Source organism: Bidens hawaiensis, unplaced genomic scaffold (assembly GCF_021521415.1).
Source record: "Bidens hawaiensis isolate Kalapana, Puna unplaced genomic scaffold, B.hawaiensis_p1.1 tig00012136_1, whole genome shotgun sequence".
Taxonomy (NCBI): domain Eukaryota; kingdom Viridiplantae; phylum Streptophyta; class Magnoliopsida; order Asterales; family Asteraceae; genus Bidens; species Bidens hawaiensis.
Window position 1 is genome coordinate 515,086 of NW_027491976.1, and position 17,038 is coordinate 532,123.

At 34.4% G+C, this 17,038-nt stretch overlaps 2 protein-coding genes and 1 pseudogene across 3 annotated transcripts; 1 reads left to right on the plus strand and 2 right to left on the minus strand.

The window, feature by feature from the left end:
- The first annotated feature begins 639 nt into the window (after positions 1–639).
- LOC143540054 (coilin-like) lies at positions 640–6,360 on the plus strand. Of its 2 annotated transcripts, XM_077033214.1 has the most exons (14): positions 640–906; positions 3,011–3,075; positions 3,164–3,373; positions 3,464–3,610; positions 3,680–3,731; positions 3,881–3,958; positions 4,043–4,114; positions 4,193–4,271; positions 4,361–4,392; positions 4,481–4,678; positions 4,768–4,839; positions 5,470–5,601; positions 5,677–5,785; positions 5,858–6,360. In XM_077033214.1, exons 1-14 carry the CDS (start codon positions 703–705, stop codon positions 6,286–6,288), a joined length of 1,881 nt encoding a protein of 626 aa, XP_076889329.1. In that variant the 5' UTR covers positions 640–702; the 3' UTR covers positions 6,289–6,360. The 2 variants fall into 2 exon arrangements, with proteins under 2 accessions (XP_076889329.1, XP_076889328.1); XM_077033213.1 differs by having other exon boundaries at positions 4,043–4,271.
- Positions 6,361–8,329: 1,969 nt separating this feature from the next.
- Positions 8,330–11,280, minus strand: LOC143540055 (proteasome subunit beta type-7-B-like). Its single transcript, XM_077033215.1, has 8 exons — positions 11,092–11,280; positions 9,605–9,746; positions 9,412–9,508; positions 9,271–9,340; positions 9,054–9,158; positions 8,878–8,976; positions 8,701–8,788; positions 8,330–8,584 (listed from the first exon to the last, which is right to left on the minus strand). Exons 1-8 carry the CDS (start codon positions 11,230–11,232, stop codon positions 8,505–8,507), a joined length of 822 nt encoding a protein of 273 aa, XP_076889330.1. The 5' UTR covers positions 11,233–11,280; the 3' UTR covers positions 8,330–8,504.
- Positions 11,281–11,980: 700 nt separating this feature from the next.
- Positions 11,981–13,770, minus strand: LOC143540056 (cytochrome P450 86B1 pseudogene; annotated as a pseudogene).
- Between the last annotated feature and the right edge of the window lie 3,268 nt (positions 13,771–17,038).

Sequence of the window (17,038 nt, forward strand, 5' to 3'; positions counted from 1 at the left end):
TAATATATTATAATGCATTTAATTTAAAGTGATAACTTTATAGAAAACTAATCAAGTTTCAAATTTGTTTAATTTATTCATTCATATTTTATGTTAGATTATTTAACTTTTAATTTTGTCTCAATTAGATCAATTAATTTTTAATGTGTCTTAATTAAGTCATTTAACTTACAGTTTTAGCATAATTAAGTCCCTCAACTTTTAATAAATGTTTTAATATTATCTTTTTTCCCTTCATATTATAAGTTCATAATAAATGATTAAAACGCCACTAAAACCATTTTTTTAAGTGACCTAATTGAAACAAATTGAAAGTTAAGTGACATAATTGAAACAAAACAAAATATAAGTAACTTAACCGGAACAAACATAAAACTTGGTTAATATTCTCTATTGTTTTACCCATATATAAAACGAGCTACCGAGCCGAGCCTACGAGTCAAGCCACCCCAGGCTCAAGCTCGACTCAATTTTAAATCAAGATTTTTTCAAACGAGTTTCGAGCAAACCACTGGACATTCAAACACCCCTACATTGTACCAATTGCCCTTTTCTAATTAACTAACAAATCTCATAATTATCACTCCTTTTGTTTTGTTACCTTTTTCATTTCTCTGGTTCTTCTTCTTCTTCTTCTTCATCATCACTCGATCACCATCTTTCACTCTCAGTAACCGATTTCCAATTGCCTCTGCATGTACAATGGGAACCACAACACCACCGTTACGCATCCGTCTGGTGTTCCTAGACCCTTCGATTCTCACCAAACCACAGCGATCCGACGGCATGAACAACAGCTGGCTTCTCATCAGACCACAGCAACACCCAACAGTCTCTGACGTCATCACACATCTTATACATGTCTTCAAACTCCGTTCGCGTTGCCCTGACGGCATCCTCCTCTCTGTAACTTGCTTAAACCCTAAGGGCTTTTTAGTCATTTCATTTCATGGTTTTGCTTACATTGTTGTTTTTGGTGATTATTGTTGATTTCTGTAGGTGGGTATTTAATAAATTTTTTTTTTTGTTAAAAAGTATACTTGTGTTACAAATTGTATGTGCTAAAGCCTAGTGTTACTTGAAATTTTAACCAGATAAGGGCTTTTTAGTAATTTCATATGCTAATTTTGCTTACATTGTTGTTTTTGGTGATTATTGTTGATTTCTGGAGGTGGGTATTTTTTTAAAAAAATATATTTTTTTGTTAAAATATATACCTGTGTTACAAAATGTATGTGCTAAATAGTAATGCTACTTGCAATGTTAACAAGATAAGGGCTTTTTAGTAATTTAACATGCTAATTTTGCTTACATTGTTGTTTTTGGTGTTGGTGAGTTGTATATGATTATTGTTGGGTTTTGTAGGTGGGTATTTTTTTAAAAAAATTATTTTTTTAATAAAATATATACCTGTGTTACAAAATGTATGTTACTTGAAATCTTAACCAGATAAGGGCTTTTTAGTAATTCCATATGCTAATTTAGTAATTTTGCTTACATTGTTGTTCTTGGTGTTGATCAGTTCTTGCATAAGATTATTGCCAAGTTTTGATTTTTTTTTCAATATCATAAACAGCAGCAGATGATTAAACCCTAAGGGCTTTTTAGTAATTTCGTATGCTAATTTTGCTTACATTGTTGTTTTTGATGTTGGTGAGTTGTTGTATATGATTATTGTTAGGTTTTGTAGGTGGGTATTTTTTAAAAATATAATTTTTTTGTTAAAGTATATACTTGTCTACAAAATGTATGTGCTAAACCCTAATGTTACTTGAAATGTTAACCCAGATAAGGGCTTTTTAGTAATTTAATATGCTAATTTTGCTTACACTGTTGTTCTTGGTGTTGGTCTATATGATTATTGTTAGGTTTTGTAGGTGGGTTTTTTTTTTAATTTAATTTTTTTGTTGAAGTATATACTTGTGTTACAAAATGTATGTGCTAAAGCCTAATGCTACTTGAAATGTTAACAAGATAAGGGCTTTTTAGTAATCTAACATGCTATGTTTGCTTACATTGTTGTTCTTGGTGTTGGTGTATATGATTATTGTTAGGTTTTGTAGGTGGGTATTTTTTTAAAAAAATTAATTTTGTTGTTAAAGTATATACTTGTGTTACAAAATGTATGTGCTAAAACCTAATGTTACTTGAAATGTTAACAAGATAAGGGCTTTTTAGTAATTTAACATGCTAGTTTTGCTTACATTGTTGTTTTGGTGTTGATCAGTTCTTGCATAAAATTATTGCCAAGTTTTATTTTTATTTTATTTTATTTTTTTTATCATAAACAGCAGCGGATGATTATGTTATATGCTTCAATTGGTGATTATGGCTTATTATAATTATTTATTTTACTTCTACGGGACTTATGTTAACTAAATATAAAGGGCATATGATGCTGTCATTCCAGACTTTTGATTTTTGACTTTCCACCTGTTAATTGTTCTGTACTTGTATATGTGCTTCTTGTTTTGCTTGCAAACCTTTAAAATCATGTGAATCTTGAAGTTTAAAGTCAACCTATTAGACTTTGTAAGCGAATTTGAGTTGTTCGTTTCTAATTTCTTCGTTCTGATTAACATGTATGCAAGAGATCTCTTAGATGTTTGTCGTTACCGTAAGTTTTTGTGCTTTAATGCTGCAAAACAGGTAACCAATATGAGAAGAAGGATAATAATTTTACAAATATTTGTTGTGTTTTTGTTACTCTTACCATATTCATTTGTGTATTTTGTTTGATCTTATTTATTACATTACCATTCTTGTAGCCATTGGAATGACCTATTATTGGTAACAGATATTAAAAAGAGGATGTTAATCTTAATTCTACCTGAACTGGTTCATTTTTTATTACATTACCATATATCGTTCATTTGTTGATTTTGTTTGATCGTATTTACTATCTTACCATTTTTTTTTAACTATAATGAAGACCTATGTGGTGGTACTTGCAATTAAGTATTGAGTTCGTGCGTATTCTTGCCACATTTAGCTATTTTTTAACTTGCAGATGGAAGGATTTACATTGCCACCTTTTGAGTCAACTGAAATCTTGAAAGACAAGGATATTATTTGGTCAGTTTAACTTTTTAGTTTCATATTAACCATTCTTGGTTAACATGTAACTAACCTACTTATTAATCATGCATTTTTATTTTTTTAGTGTGAAAAAAAAAGGCGGCAAAACACAGGTTGAAGATGATAAGTTGGAAGATAATGGCCTGCTACTTTTGGAAAATAATAAACTAGATAAGGATGGAGAATACTCAAGCGAATCTGAGGAGGTTGATGAAGAACTGTCACAAGATGAAGAATCTCCTGAAGAAGCGTTTTCTAAGAAAAGAAAAGCCTTGACAATTCTTCAAAATATGAAGTAAGTCTTATTTTGTGTACCCTCTTTATGATTTATGAAAGTTTAATTACACCGAGATGTTTCTAAAATGTTTTGCTTTTTGAATCACAGGAAAAAGAGACGATGCGTGACGATGTTGGATGATGATGAAGACGAGGCTGAAGCAGATGAACTTGAAAATATTAACAATGTCACATCTCATCACATAAAAGCTGCAACAAGTAACAAAAAAGTTAAATCTTCTACCATTGTGAAACGGTAACCATAATATTATCATCATCATATGCACATATCCATTCTTCTGGTAATTTAATCCATGATTTACAGGAGTGAAGACCTTCAAGAGAATGCTGAAGAAGTCATTCCAGTAGCTAAAAAGGTTTGTAATAGTGGTAAATCTTTTTTGAATCATTATAATGATATGTGACATAATTTATTAGATTGCACGGTGACAACAATGATTTTACCTTTTTTACGTTTACATAGAATATGTGGTTAATATATTTAACTTAACGAGGGTAATGTCAGGTCCCTAGTAGAAGTTCTAGACGAAAAACGGCTAAAAGGAAACAGATGAAAGAATATGCTAAAATTGCTAAAAAGAAGGTATTTAACTATTTATTTGTTATAGTTTGCGAAATAATATCCATATATCGAGAGTTATATACATTTTTGATTTTGAAATTGCAGCCAAAAGTATATTCAAAGCCTGAAGTAACTAAACATAAGAATGAAGAGGATAACAGTCAGCCAAAGGGACTAGTAAGTAATCAATCGTGTACAAGAAAAATCGTGCATTTCTGTAGTATTATGTTTATTAATAATTCTTTTAATTTGCAGCTATACTGGAAACAGAATGGGGATGTGGATCCCGTTGTAACCAGGCCAAGGCATATTAGGTTTGAACCACTAGACGAAGGTATCTAAATAGTCTAAATGTGTTCCTTCCATATTTTTAACTATGTATATATTCTGTATTGTTATTCACGTGTAATGTCATGCATGCAGATCAACCTGCAAAACATATCGGAGTTTCAAATGTATGTTTCCCACAGTTAATCATACTTTCATCAGTTACAACTTTGTCATATTTTGCCAAGGTTTATAAGTTCTTTCGTTGTGTTCCAGAAAGCATCTAAGTGGAGTAGTAGTAGCAGCAAGAGAAAAGGTCAAAAATGGGGTCGAGAAAACTTTTTTAATCAAAGAAAGAAGGAGGAATCTAAAAGAATAAATAAAGAAATCTTCAAAACGTTGTTTAAAGATTCACAGGTACCTGTAATTGACATTAATGACTTTGACAAGCTTCCTCCTTGTTCCGAACCAAAGGTAATCTCTCTGTCTCTCCCTACACACAGTTAACTTGTTTTATTCGCTTATTATCATTTTTCATATCCAAAATTTCATATGATTTGCAGGAAGGTGATGTGATCGCATATCGACTGCTCGAGTTAAATTCCTCATGGATCCCTGAGTTTTCATCATTCCGGGTAATTTTTTCCTCGAAATGGATTTTGGCTCTTTTTTTTTTTATTTTTTTTAATTTCAAGTGCGTCAAATATAGGGGTGCAGCCGAGCCGAGCCCGAGCTCGAGCTCGACTAGGCTCGATCTCAGCTCGTTTAACTTATACAAAGCTCGAGCTCGAGCTCGGCTCGTTCGAGCTCTATTATCAAAGCTTAAGCTCGGCTCGGGCTCGGCTTGTTGACTATTTATCAATTAGTTTTTATATAACTATAATTATATTTATATATTTTTTCTATTATAATATTTTTTGTATAAAATAACATATATTATTTAGTTATTTTTATTTATTTTTTCATAACATTATATATATATATATATATATTAATTAATAATTTTTAAATATGTATTTTAAAAAATTATATAAATGATAGGCTAGTTTAGGCTCGCCGGCTCGAGCTCGGTAACTGAAGTTCAGGCTCGAGCTCGTTTATTAAACGAGCTTTCTTTTAGGCTCGGGCTCGGACTCGGGCTCGATCGAGCTTCTTAACGAGCCGATCTCGAGTAGCTCGCGAGCAGCTCGGCTCGTTTGCACCCCTAGTCAAATAACATACTCTACATTTCCCTTATTTGGGTAAAATGTGAATTTATATTGCAGGTTGGGAGAATATCATATTATGATGCCAAGGACATTGTTCTGATTCCAGTGGCAGAATACCCTATTGCTCCAGAAACGATTTACGATAACGGGCCCAATGGTTCTCTTTATGGAGAAGATGGTAGTTTAGAGGTAGTTAAACCTTTCAGCATTGACTAGTCAATTGTGTTATAATCGTGGTTTATTACAAATATCTTTTCTTTGCAGATCAATTATTCAGCTCTCGTTGATGTTCGTAACATTCTGCAACATGATCCTGATGCTACGAAAACAGTCAATAATGATAGTCAAACTCCCTTAAAAGACAAGAATCCAGGTAACTTGACTTTGACTTTCTATAACTATATGTAGTTATATGTATTCTCATAAGCGTATTAATGTTTGGCAGTAGAAGGAGAAGTGAGTCCATGGGACCGTTTCAGCTCTAAAATCACAGAAATACCCGATCCAAATTATTCTGGGCTAAGCCCATGTTCATATGGTGGGCCTGGCCCAAGTACAAGTACGAGCCCAGAAGCTGCAGAGTCGTCTGGGGTGAAAGAAGGGCAAAAGGGTAATTCTGCTGATCCATGGCTGGCTGCTAATACGCCTGATGTCAAGAAGACGGGCCCCACTGAGAATGATTGCGAAAATGGAAATTCATGGGGGAGGCCATGGTCTACATTTGTCGTCTCCAGGGGCAGTTCGGTCATTCAACAGGACAAACAAAATGAGTGGCGTGCAGGGAGTTCTCGTGGCAGTGGTAAACCGTGGTCACGTGGTGCCTCAAGAGGGCGTGGGCGTGGGCGTGGTCGAGGGCGAAACGGTAATTTGACATGAATGTAATGTTTGAAGGTATGGAAGCTATGGCAAATTTTGAGGTATGGAAGTTATAAACTTGCACCATAGCACTAGGATGTATGTATGTATAAAGATGGATTTGTTACCAGTATGTGGTGTAGTAGTTAACTATATGCTAACTCCTGTTAAACTCAATGGAGTTAACATTATGATTTTGGAATTTGGAAATCTGTCATAGTCAACAACCTTCCTTTGACCAACAATATCTCTAGTTACCATAATATGTTCTTGATCATGTCAAGTTAACCTGCTGATGTATGTTTTAAAATTAAATAAATCCGGCAAGTATGATTTTTAATTACACGCCGAAACGGTTATTTTACCACTTATGCGCAATTCTAACCCTTTTGTACTTTACAAATTTTATACTAATTGTAATCTATTAGTTTTAGTTATGATCCCGATTGACCTGTTTTTGTATCACTATCGAATTTGAGACTTCCACATCTCAACAATCACTGTTTTATATTTTATTTTTCTCCAACTTTAGAACAAAGATGATATTGTATTGATAACTAGTTATAACCTAAAAATTATTGTTTAGTTGTTTACAATGAATTTTACCTCACTTTTTCCCTTGCTATCTTGGATCTTTAAATTTGATCTTTGATAATAAACATGACTTGCATATATGAACAAACTGATTAGTAGCACGTAAACGAGCAACAAGGTGCAAAGATCAATTTAGAACATATGCTTTAGTATATTTCTTTTTCTTTGCAAGAGGGTGTTACTTGTTAGACACGGTCAAGTGTACGGGATTTAAGTATTGGAGATAGAATTATGCCTGCACCCCTTGAACTTTTTTGATAGTATATATATATAATTTAACCCTGACTACCTTGTATAAAAATTTACATCGTCCCAATGAAATAATTTAGATAATTCGAGACCATTTAAAAAAATTGGATCTTTGACCAAATAATTATGACCTAAAGGGGATCCACCTATACATGACAATGACTAGTAACAATACCTAGTATATATATTAGCGACCTCATGCAAATCAGGTCATTCACTCTCTCGATGTTCTGTCTCTCTTACATACTAATTTTATGATGATAAACTATCCTTATGCCGAAGGGTAGTCATGGAAAGAATTCTTTCCCTATTGCAAGGCTAACGACGATTTGTGTTGTACATCTGATCGACAAAGTCAATACTGAGGTGCTCAGAATCGTTTCTCGTGGAAGTTAGCATCAAAACACATCGACGATTGTGCCTGGTTCTTTAGTAACTATTTGTGTTAGCTTGAGAATTGAAACATGTTAGTATGTTAGCAAGACTAATATTTTGAACTTGACTAACAAACCTTTCTAAATTCTTGAACTATACTTGGTAACTTAAAAAAATGGGACGATTACACAAACTGGTAAGTGTTTCTATGAAAGTGTTTTGTGTGGGTGTAACAGGTTTAAAAGACCTATTATTTGCTACATTTACATTACTAAAAACTAAATCATGGCCTAACAAGTCTCATATGTAAAAGGGTCTAGTAAGCAGCATATCTTATTATACTCAAGCTCACATAAAAATCATCTTCCAGCCAGCTACCAGGTTATGCATACAAAGTCAATGATTTTATAAATCAAAACAGTTTGGGTTCATATACAGAGGCCAAGAGATCGCATTCCGCCTCAACAATAAAGGTCACAGACTATCGCACAACACCCCATCAAAGCAAGATCAGCAATGGCACCGTTGTTTTGTTTAGACAGACTGAAAAACCACTGTTTCGATTTACAAATGCTTAACTAAGTGTATTAACAAGGGCTATTTTATGCACTCATTATTTACAAATTCTAAAGAAATGGACTAAAAAAATTGGCACATGACCCAAATAATTTGAACCTGTACTGTAGTATGTAGAATAAAATTTTAGACCAAAACCCTTTTTGACCCGCTACCAAACCCACTCGAACCACCCATTCTGAACTTTAATACCGAACACAATGAATCAAATTAGCCCAGAAGTTGTTTAAAGATACCTAATGGTTTCCATTCAAATATAAAGATCATATTTCTCAAACATATGTAAACCATTCTTCAAATTATAACCAAACAATCTTAACATAAACTGATGGCAAACAACAGTGGATTTATCGTCATTAAATGCGGGTTCAAACATGGTTCAACACTCAAAAACAACTTACTCTAAAACACGAAGGCATAACTTGATGAGGTAAACCTTACACTTATTCCTCCATAGCATCTCCTCCCACTTGAACCACATCCACCAGCTCCTTAAGTGGTGTAATCTTCGTAAGCAAAACCTCTGTGAATGTGACATAGACAACATATTAACCCTTGAATTTGGATTCTTATACGAAACCAACATAGCATATTAAACCCCAAAATTTGAATTCTTGAACAGAATTAGAAATTACTAACCTGTCTTTTTCGAGAAGGTATAGCCTTTAGAGCTGATGTAAGTGCGGGGATTTGGAGTCAAGTGATTCCTCAAATATTCCTTCTTGCCCTATTATATTATCACATGCGATTTAAAAAATTATAACAAGATTATATGTGCTGCTGATATATTGGGAACAAATGAGAAAGCGAACAGACCTTTTCAATAACACACACATCTACATTGCTTCCACTTCCCAGATCGTTAAATATTCCAGAGCATATAGCCTTGGTCACTAAGTTAATTCCTTCGTCCCGCTGTAAGAAAGATAACACTCGTTAATCAGCAATTTATGTAACAAACTAACGGTTAGATCTATACTTATGAAACTCACGGTAAGCCCTTCACGATACTCGGATTCGAAAATAGCCATCGCAGCAAGAGAACCCGAACCCATCGTAGCAAATGGGAGTGTGTCGGTGGATCCATGAGGATATATCTAAAAAAAACAGTAAGTTTGAAAGCATTAGCATTTAGCAGTTAGCAGTTAGCACATTGTCTTGAAAGCTGAAAACTTTCACAAATGCACAAAAAAATTGAAATCAACTCACGGTATGTAGATGTGGGCCAGTCACATCAACTCCACCAAGTACCAAAGCAGCAGATACATGACCTTGGTAACTAAAAACAAATTCAAAGTAAGATACTTTCCAAAAGACAAAAGAAAAATTCAGATGAACACTTAAGCATACCGGAAAAGATGGGACTTTAGTAGAGTAAGTGCTGTTACAACCCTTGATTCACGACCGGTATGATATCTGTGCAGTTTCAGCTGAGAGCTGATGTTGTCTACCAAAAAGAGACATCCAATCATTAAGGTTTATTATTGCACAGGAACCTTAAAAAAAATTAATTAAGTGCAATATTAACGACTAGAAAGTGTACCTGTGACGGCTTCTGTATCAGCAGCAGTTCCAGCTCCACAGCAGTAGATGTTTGGAGCCATATAATGAATCTTCTCACAGTTTTTGTCAGCAACAATGGGACCCTCTGTAGCTCTGGTATCAGCCCCAAGAATGACACCGTTCTGAAGATAAAACAAAGACAATCAGAGGTTGTTCCCCGCTCAATAGTTCATCTCAAGTGAAACTATTGTGATCATACTTAGCACTGTTGTAATCAATATTCATGTATATACATATATAAAGCAACTTGTAATTATCATATAACTTTTCTGAATTCAAAAGATATATAATTAATCAATTTTGAGAAACTATATGCATAAGAGCAATGAAACCAAACACTGTTGGGTCTTCTTCAAAATAGTTTCTCTTAGACCTAAATTCAAGTATAATCGTTACAAATGTCAAATTACTTTTTAGAAAAGTAACCAAGTGACTAGGGGTGCAAACAAGTTGAGTCACTCGAGAGCTACTCTCAACTCGAGAGCTAGTGAGCTACTCAAAATCAAAAGATAAAAAGCTCGAAACAAGCCGAGGCTTGCATGGGAAGATTGTTTAGGCTCGTCATCGAGCCTTAACACACTTTGTGTATTCTTTAATTTTAACTCTTTTGGGCTTCTATGTATTTATTTCATACTGTACAGCCAAGCTCGAGCCAATCTTTGGCGTGTTTAAGATACTGCATACAAGCTCAATCGACGCCAATGCTCATTTAACTCTTTTGGGCTTCTATGCTCAACATAATTAAATAATAACAAAAATGTATATGAAAATTAATTAATAAACAATTAACGAGCTAAGCTCAATCCTGAATAAACAACTCACTAGCCGAGCTCAGCTCGGGCGTGTTTGCACCCATTGAAGTGACACACTCTTGGTACCCTAACTCATTTATGTATATACACTAACACAAGTTAATCACAGTTTCCGATTCGATACGAACAATCTACAACAACAACATCTAATCACAGCCTAGGGCTTGACACAAACTATCAACAAAAAATCAAATTAAAATTATCAACAAACTACAGATACTGCATACGAGTTTGATCCGAGATTAGGACCATTTAAGGTTTTTCACAACAAATAAAATAATTAATAAATAACAAATGAGCCCAATCTGAGCTCGAATTTATAAAAACGAGTCTTCAGCCGAGCTCGAGATTTAGAAAAAGAGCTTGAAACAAGCCGAGCTAAAGCTTGAGGTCTAGTAAATCAAAACGATTCAAGCTCAACTCGTTTGGACCCGTTAAAGTGACACACTCTTTGTACCCTAATTCATTTACACATACTAACACAGCTTAATCACAGTTTCCAATTCGATACAAACAATCTACAAAAACATCTAATAATCACAGACTAGGGCTTGACATAAACAATCTACAAACACAACTAATTAAAATTACAACAATATACAGATCAAAACACAATAAAATTACTCTACATAACTCCAATTCAAATCAAACACACCTCAAAGATTAGACCGACGATGGTAGTTCCGGTTTTAAGATAACCCGGAGCCTTTAATCCATTCTTTGAAAGCATATCGTTTCTTCTACACAGATCGAAACTGAACCCGGTTTTCGGTACATCCATTGCTTCACTTGACATCTTCCTAAGAAATTAGGGTTATTAGTACTATATAATAATATATAAATTTAGAATAATGTATGTGTTGATTCGCTCTTACTTACGACTAGTAATCGATTTGAAATCTGGAAGTGATTGATTCTAATAAGAACGAATGTATAAAAGAAATCTTGGGTAGCAAGATAAATAATTTGGGGGTTTTCTTATACTGGTTCTTTGAAAGACAGTTTTACCCCTTGGTGTTTATACCTTGTTTAAATTAGATACCTATACTTCTTACTTTGAACAATTGTTTCACATAATTTGATTCATTACTATATATTACTTTATTTTAGTTTACCTATTATTGATTCTAATCTCACTCTGATCAAATAATCAATTTTTTGTTTTCTTACTCATATGCTATACAGACTAATTAAGGAACATTTAAACTTTTACTAATTTAGTTTATATGATTAAATCAGTCTATTGTTTATAATATAAATGTGTTGGGTCTAGCTTAAGGTCGACTTTTATGGGCTCCAAGTTTTTCTATATACTTTTTGAACTATTGACCATGGATATATTAAGTAAATAAATAATTAAATTTTGTGTATTTATTAGGAGGTTGAGTTTAGAACTCCCAAGATATTCGTATAATCTTATGAAATTGGTTCCCATACAGAAGTGAGCAAACCGGATATTTATAAGAAACCGAAACCGGATAAAAATCGGTTTTGGGTTTGGTGAGACGAAGATTTAAGCTTGTTTGATAGAGAATGTTGGCATTAGATCATCTAGCAAGTATCAAGGATGCATCTAACAATAGTTTGGATGCATTTATCATGGAAGATTAAGTTTTTGTAGCATAAACAATTTCATTATCTTTTACTTACAAATATAGCATTTAACCCTAATTAACAATCCAAATAAATTGATAACCATTACAACAAATAAGAAGCAAACACCTCCATATGTCCAAAATTATCATCAATCAATACTCCTTTTCCCTAGGCTCCATTGTAACCAACAACCCATGCTTCATGTAAAGTGTAGTGTTTACTTTTGGACACACTACATGACCTTCAACAATCTTCAATCTATACCTTAATAAAATCGAAGCAGCCACCATTTTCATTTGTGTATATGCAAACTTTTTACCCACACACAACCTTGGACCCGCGTTAAACACCGTGTATTTGAACTGGCTTTCGCTCACAAATTTCCCGTCTTTGATCCACCGTTCAGGCTTGAAGTCGCGACAATCTTTACCCCAAAGGCTCTCCATCCTAGCCATACATGCAATAAACTACTCGTGCACCTTTTTTCACTCGCGTTATATCAGGGAAAACATCATCTTCTAGCGGCTCTTTGTGGTCAAATGAGACCGGAGGATAGAGGCGTAAAGATTCAGATATTGCAGCATGTAGATACACCATTTTGTTAAGTTCTTCTTCAGTAAACACTATGTTATCATGATTGTTGTTCTTAAGGTTTTCTCGTTCTCGTATGATGTTGTATATTTCGTCGAGGATTCGAGTTTCTACCAATGGGTTTTTGGCAACTAGCCAGAAAAACCATGATAATCCCACTGAACTTGTGTCTCTACCAGCCAAGATGAAACTTATGCAAAAATCTTGTAACAATTTATCAGTAAAAAACACATCTTTTTTATCTTGTTCCATTAATATAAGTCTTGACAAAAGATCACACCTTGAAGTAGCACTTATCCCTTCCTTATAGAATAATAATTCATTCTTTCTTTCTGTCACTATTTTCTCACAAAAACCATGCACAATTTTAATAGATTCATGAAGTCTTTTCTCAAACCCTAATTTTAAAAACCTCATTGGCTTCCACACAAAATGAGGGATCAAGAACCTGACCAAACTCCCGCTAGTCGCCCTCTCAAACGCCTTAGCGAAAGGAGTATCGGGTAACTCAACCTCTAAACACCCCGTATCAACACCAAACGCTACCGCACAAGTATTCTCAAAAGTGAACCGAAGAAGCACATCTTGTAAATCAATAACACACCCTCTTTTAGCCTCTAAAAGCTTCAACAACTTGCCATGCACAAGTGATTTAATCGAGTCCATAGAGAACCGCATGAAGCGAGCCGAATGCATTTCAGAGTTAGCCACACGACGCTGCGTCCGCCACAAATCACCATCGGCATTAAAGATTCCATCTCCAAGAAAATCATATAATCTTTCTTTATAAGCTTTCCCTTTTGGGAAGTTATTAAAATTTGTTTTGAGCATGTACTCAATTTTAATAGGGTCACTTGTGACAAACCCATAAGTACCACTCATGCACAAACCTCTAAAGTAAATGGTTCCACCATTGTTGATCAAAACATTGCCACCACTTTCATAAATGTCGTAGGCGTATAATGCGACCGTTGGAAGTATTCCAAGCACCGGCCAAATCATAGGACCGGTTGTGGTGAGTCTTTGAAGTATGGAGTTGAAGACGAAGACGATGAACATCACCGCAAGTATGTCCGAGAACCATAAATGAGAATACAACCATTTTGTTGAAGAGAAAATGAGGTTAATGATCATGTTGTGATTAGTTTTGGTTTCATGAAATAATAACATTTAGTAAAACTGGTCTATGGATTTTGGTTAAGTATATATATATGCATTTTTGGATATAGTGAATCGTTTGGTAACATCCATACTAGCTAGCACACAAAATGTGTGGTTTTAGAACAAAACTCTTATGTTATTTACGTGTGGAAAAACGTGGATCATATATATGTATATATGCTACATATATTACGTTGCTAAGTGCAATTACTAACGGTATTAGCGACAAACAAAGGCGTCTCAACTCAGCTAGCTTTTGATGGTAAGCTACCATTGGAAGATTTACGATTTAATATCCTTGCGTACGTTAAAAAAAATGACCTTGTCCTTATGAGTTATGACTTATGAATGGTGAATTTGCAGCATGTTACAATCTTTCATGTATATATGTTTTCATTTTTCTTGAAAATTCTCAAAATAGTTATATTTAATCAATCTTTTTCAACTCCAGCCATGGTTTTGAAAAAATACCCAAAATAGCTAATTTTTTGTCGGATCCGACGTAAATAAGAACTGATCCAACGGATTAGATGAGCCTCTAAAATGTTGCCACATGTCATGATGTTCCGACAAAACACGAAGCTAATCCGTTGTCCGACGAAACTTGTTTTGTCATCCGATGAAACTTGTTTCGTCGTCCGACGCAATAGTTCATCCTTCGAGGCAATAGTTCATTTTCTACATCTCAAGCAATTCTATAGTGTAAATCGCTTAATTTTTCGAGGACAAATAACCATAGCATTTGTTTTCCATGAATCACATTTGTTTTTGAAAAATTCGCACAAGAAAGTGACGAACCCATGAGTTCAATACAGAGAAATATGGAGATTAACCTGTCAGATCCGACGGTAACAAGAATTAATTAAACCGTTGGACACGATGGTTTAATTTTTCGTCGGCTCCTTCACTCATTCGTCAGAGACTCGCCCAAAACGTCGGATCCGCCGGAAAAACTTAACATGTGGCAAGTTCTATCATGCTACCTTAATTAGTCGAATCAATTTTTGTTTAAGTCGGATCCGACGGAATACTATAACTATTTTAGAATTTTTCAAAACCATGACAATATTTGGTAAGACTTGGTCAAAATTGGCTATTTTAAAATTTTATCTTTTTTTTTTTTACTGTAAGCTTCTATAAAAACCCAAAACATAATATAGGGATCTCCACAACTTGGAGAGGCACTTCACCACATAAAACTACAAAAAATTACACTAGTTCGACTATCAACCTTTTCTTCTATCTTTGTTTACATCAATAAATCCTGACGGCTTTATATCGCCTATAATTCTTCAATATTCGCCTCTTTACCCCTAAAAAACTTTATCGTTTCTCGCATTCCAAATTCTCTAACAAACAACAATAATTATCCAATAAAAAGCCTATTTTTCAATAGCCCCAACATTTGGGTTCTTTTTTCTCCATATTTTAGTTATAATACCGTAACATAACAGAAGTCAACTGGACATTAATTTTGTGTTTTTGTTTGTTTCAATTCTGGTACAGTAACAAACGTTATGGAAAGCGATCGAAATGGCCAACATAACGTCAATTTTGTGTTTTTTATTGTTTTAATTCCATTACGGTAATAAACGTGAAGGAAACCAACCGAATTCGTGTATGTAGACTCACAACCTCAACACTCGGGTTTACCAACGTCTGGGTTTACCGATCAAGCATCGAATATTTTGGTTTTAGATCTGGTACAATAACACATGTAACCATACCAAACCAACTGAATTCTTGTCGACTTACCAACTGAATGCTTGGGTTTTACCGACTTACTCCGACGCAACGCGTCGGGTAAAACATTAGTTAAGTTTTCATCTATATTCTTTAATAAAAAACACAAATTCATGTTCGGATGTTACAACTGTCTTTGTTAAGTAATTTTTTAATATATTAACTTTCTCGATTTTGCTATGGATGTTTCTACGGATTTTGTTTTTGACATTATATTCATAGGTAAAGATTATCAAAAGATGTTCGTAGCTAATCCTTAACTAGCCAACGGCAAAATCTCTAATTGATTTTGTCAAAAATAAAAATCCCTAGCAAATAAGTGTTTTGTTTTAAGTATTCTTAACTTGGAAAATATACGGGTTCCATAACAAACTCATCTATTTATTTCAAACTGACGAAGCTAACAAAACCCAATTATGTGAGGATGAGAAGAACTAGCATAGGTGTGCTTAATCGTGTGCCAAATCACGGCGATAGAGCTATACATCATGGTTTTTCTTGTAGGTGAGGAAATCCTTGATGTTTCCATGACTCACAAGCAACATTTATCATAGATGGCGATACACGGTTAGGGTTTTATAAGTACCATGCATTAGTATATTTCAAGGAACGTTGAAGTTGAGGGGTTGGAAACAATGGCGTTATATCAGGTGTAATTCCCTTGAGACAAACTTGGATTTGGTATAATGACGTTTGACAACGATTGAGCGTTGATTAGGTTTATGGGATTTGACACAAAATTGTTTTCCTTATATGATGTTAGTATATTGTTTTACAACGATCTACCAACTTGAATGGAATCAAAGTTTTTACTGCATTTGATGGTGGTGGGTGTCAAAATATGTACACGTAAACTATATTTGATATAATGCGGTAAGACGAAGACCCAACCTATTTTAAGTTTGATACAAATTAATAAATCTAAATGGGCACTAAATAAAAGATACACTACTAGAAAATTGGGCAATTGCCACCAATGTTTGTAACCGAAAAAAAGCGGTTGCAAGACTTGCGACCGAGTTGCTACGGATATCATAGTGGTAGCAAAATTAACAACTAACCCACTTTTGGTCGGAAAACGGTTGAAAACTCTGCGACCGTTCTTTTTTCGGTTGCAAAAATCATTAAATTTAATTACACAAAATTAAATTATAAAAAAACTATCGAAGATATGAGAAAACTAAAACATAAAACGAACATGGTTGCAAATCACTGAAATCAGTCACAAACGTTGCGACTGTTTAAGCGGGTTGCAAAATTAATATAAAAGATAATAGGTTAAATAAATTACTTTTTTTGTTTTTCGTCGTTCTACACTTCTATTCCTTTTCCTCCCCCAATTTCTCAAACCCTAACTATTCTCCTCCCAGTCGTTCTCTATTCCTCTGCATCCGCCTTGCACCAGATGACCACAACCGCCTCCGCAGCCGTTCAGTATCAATGGCAGCCACAACCGCCTCGCCTCGGCGGCCGTTCAGTATCAATGGCAGCACCATTAGCCTTCGCGCAGG

What these genes read in the sequence shown, in the direction of transcription:
- LOC143540054 (XM_077033213.1), top strand. Translation starts at nt 703, where the DNA reads ATGGGAACCACAACACCACCGTTACGCATCCGTCTGGTGTTCCTAGAC. An exon ending in AAAGACAAGGATATTATTTG is followed by an intron (nt 3,076 to 3,163) that starts GTCAGTTTAACT and finishes TTATTTTTTTAG; the next exon opens with TGTGAAAAAAAAAGGCGGCA. An exon ending in CTGAGTTTTCATCATTCCGG is followed by an intron (nt 4,840 to 5,469) that starts GTAATTTTTTCC and finishes TTTATATTGCAG; the next exon opens with GTTGGGAGAATATCATATTA.
- LOC143540055 (XM_077033215.1), bottom strand. Translation starts at nt 11,232, where the DNA reads ATGTCAAGTGAAGCAATGGATGTACCGAAAACCGGGTTCAGTTTCGAT. An exon ending in TGATACAGAAGCCGTCACAG is followed by an intron (nt 9,509 to 9,604) that starts GTACACTTTCTA and finishes TCTTTTTGGTAG; the next exon opens with ACAACATCAGCTCTCAGCTG. An exon ending in AGTATCGTGAAGGGCTTACC is followed by an intron (nt 8,977 to 9,053) that starts GTGAGTTTCATA and finishes TCTTTCTTACAG; the next exon opens with CGGGACGAAGGAATTAACTT.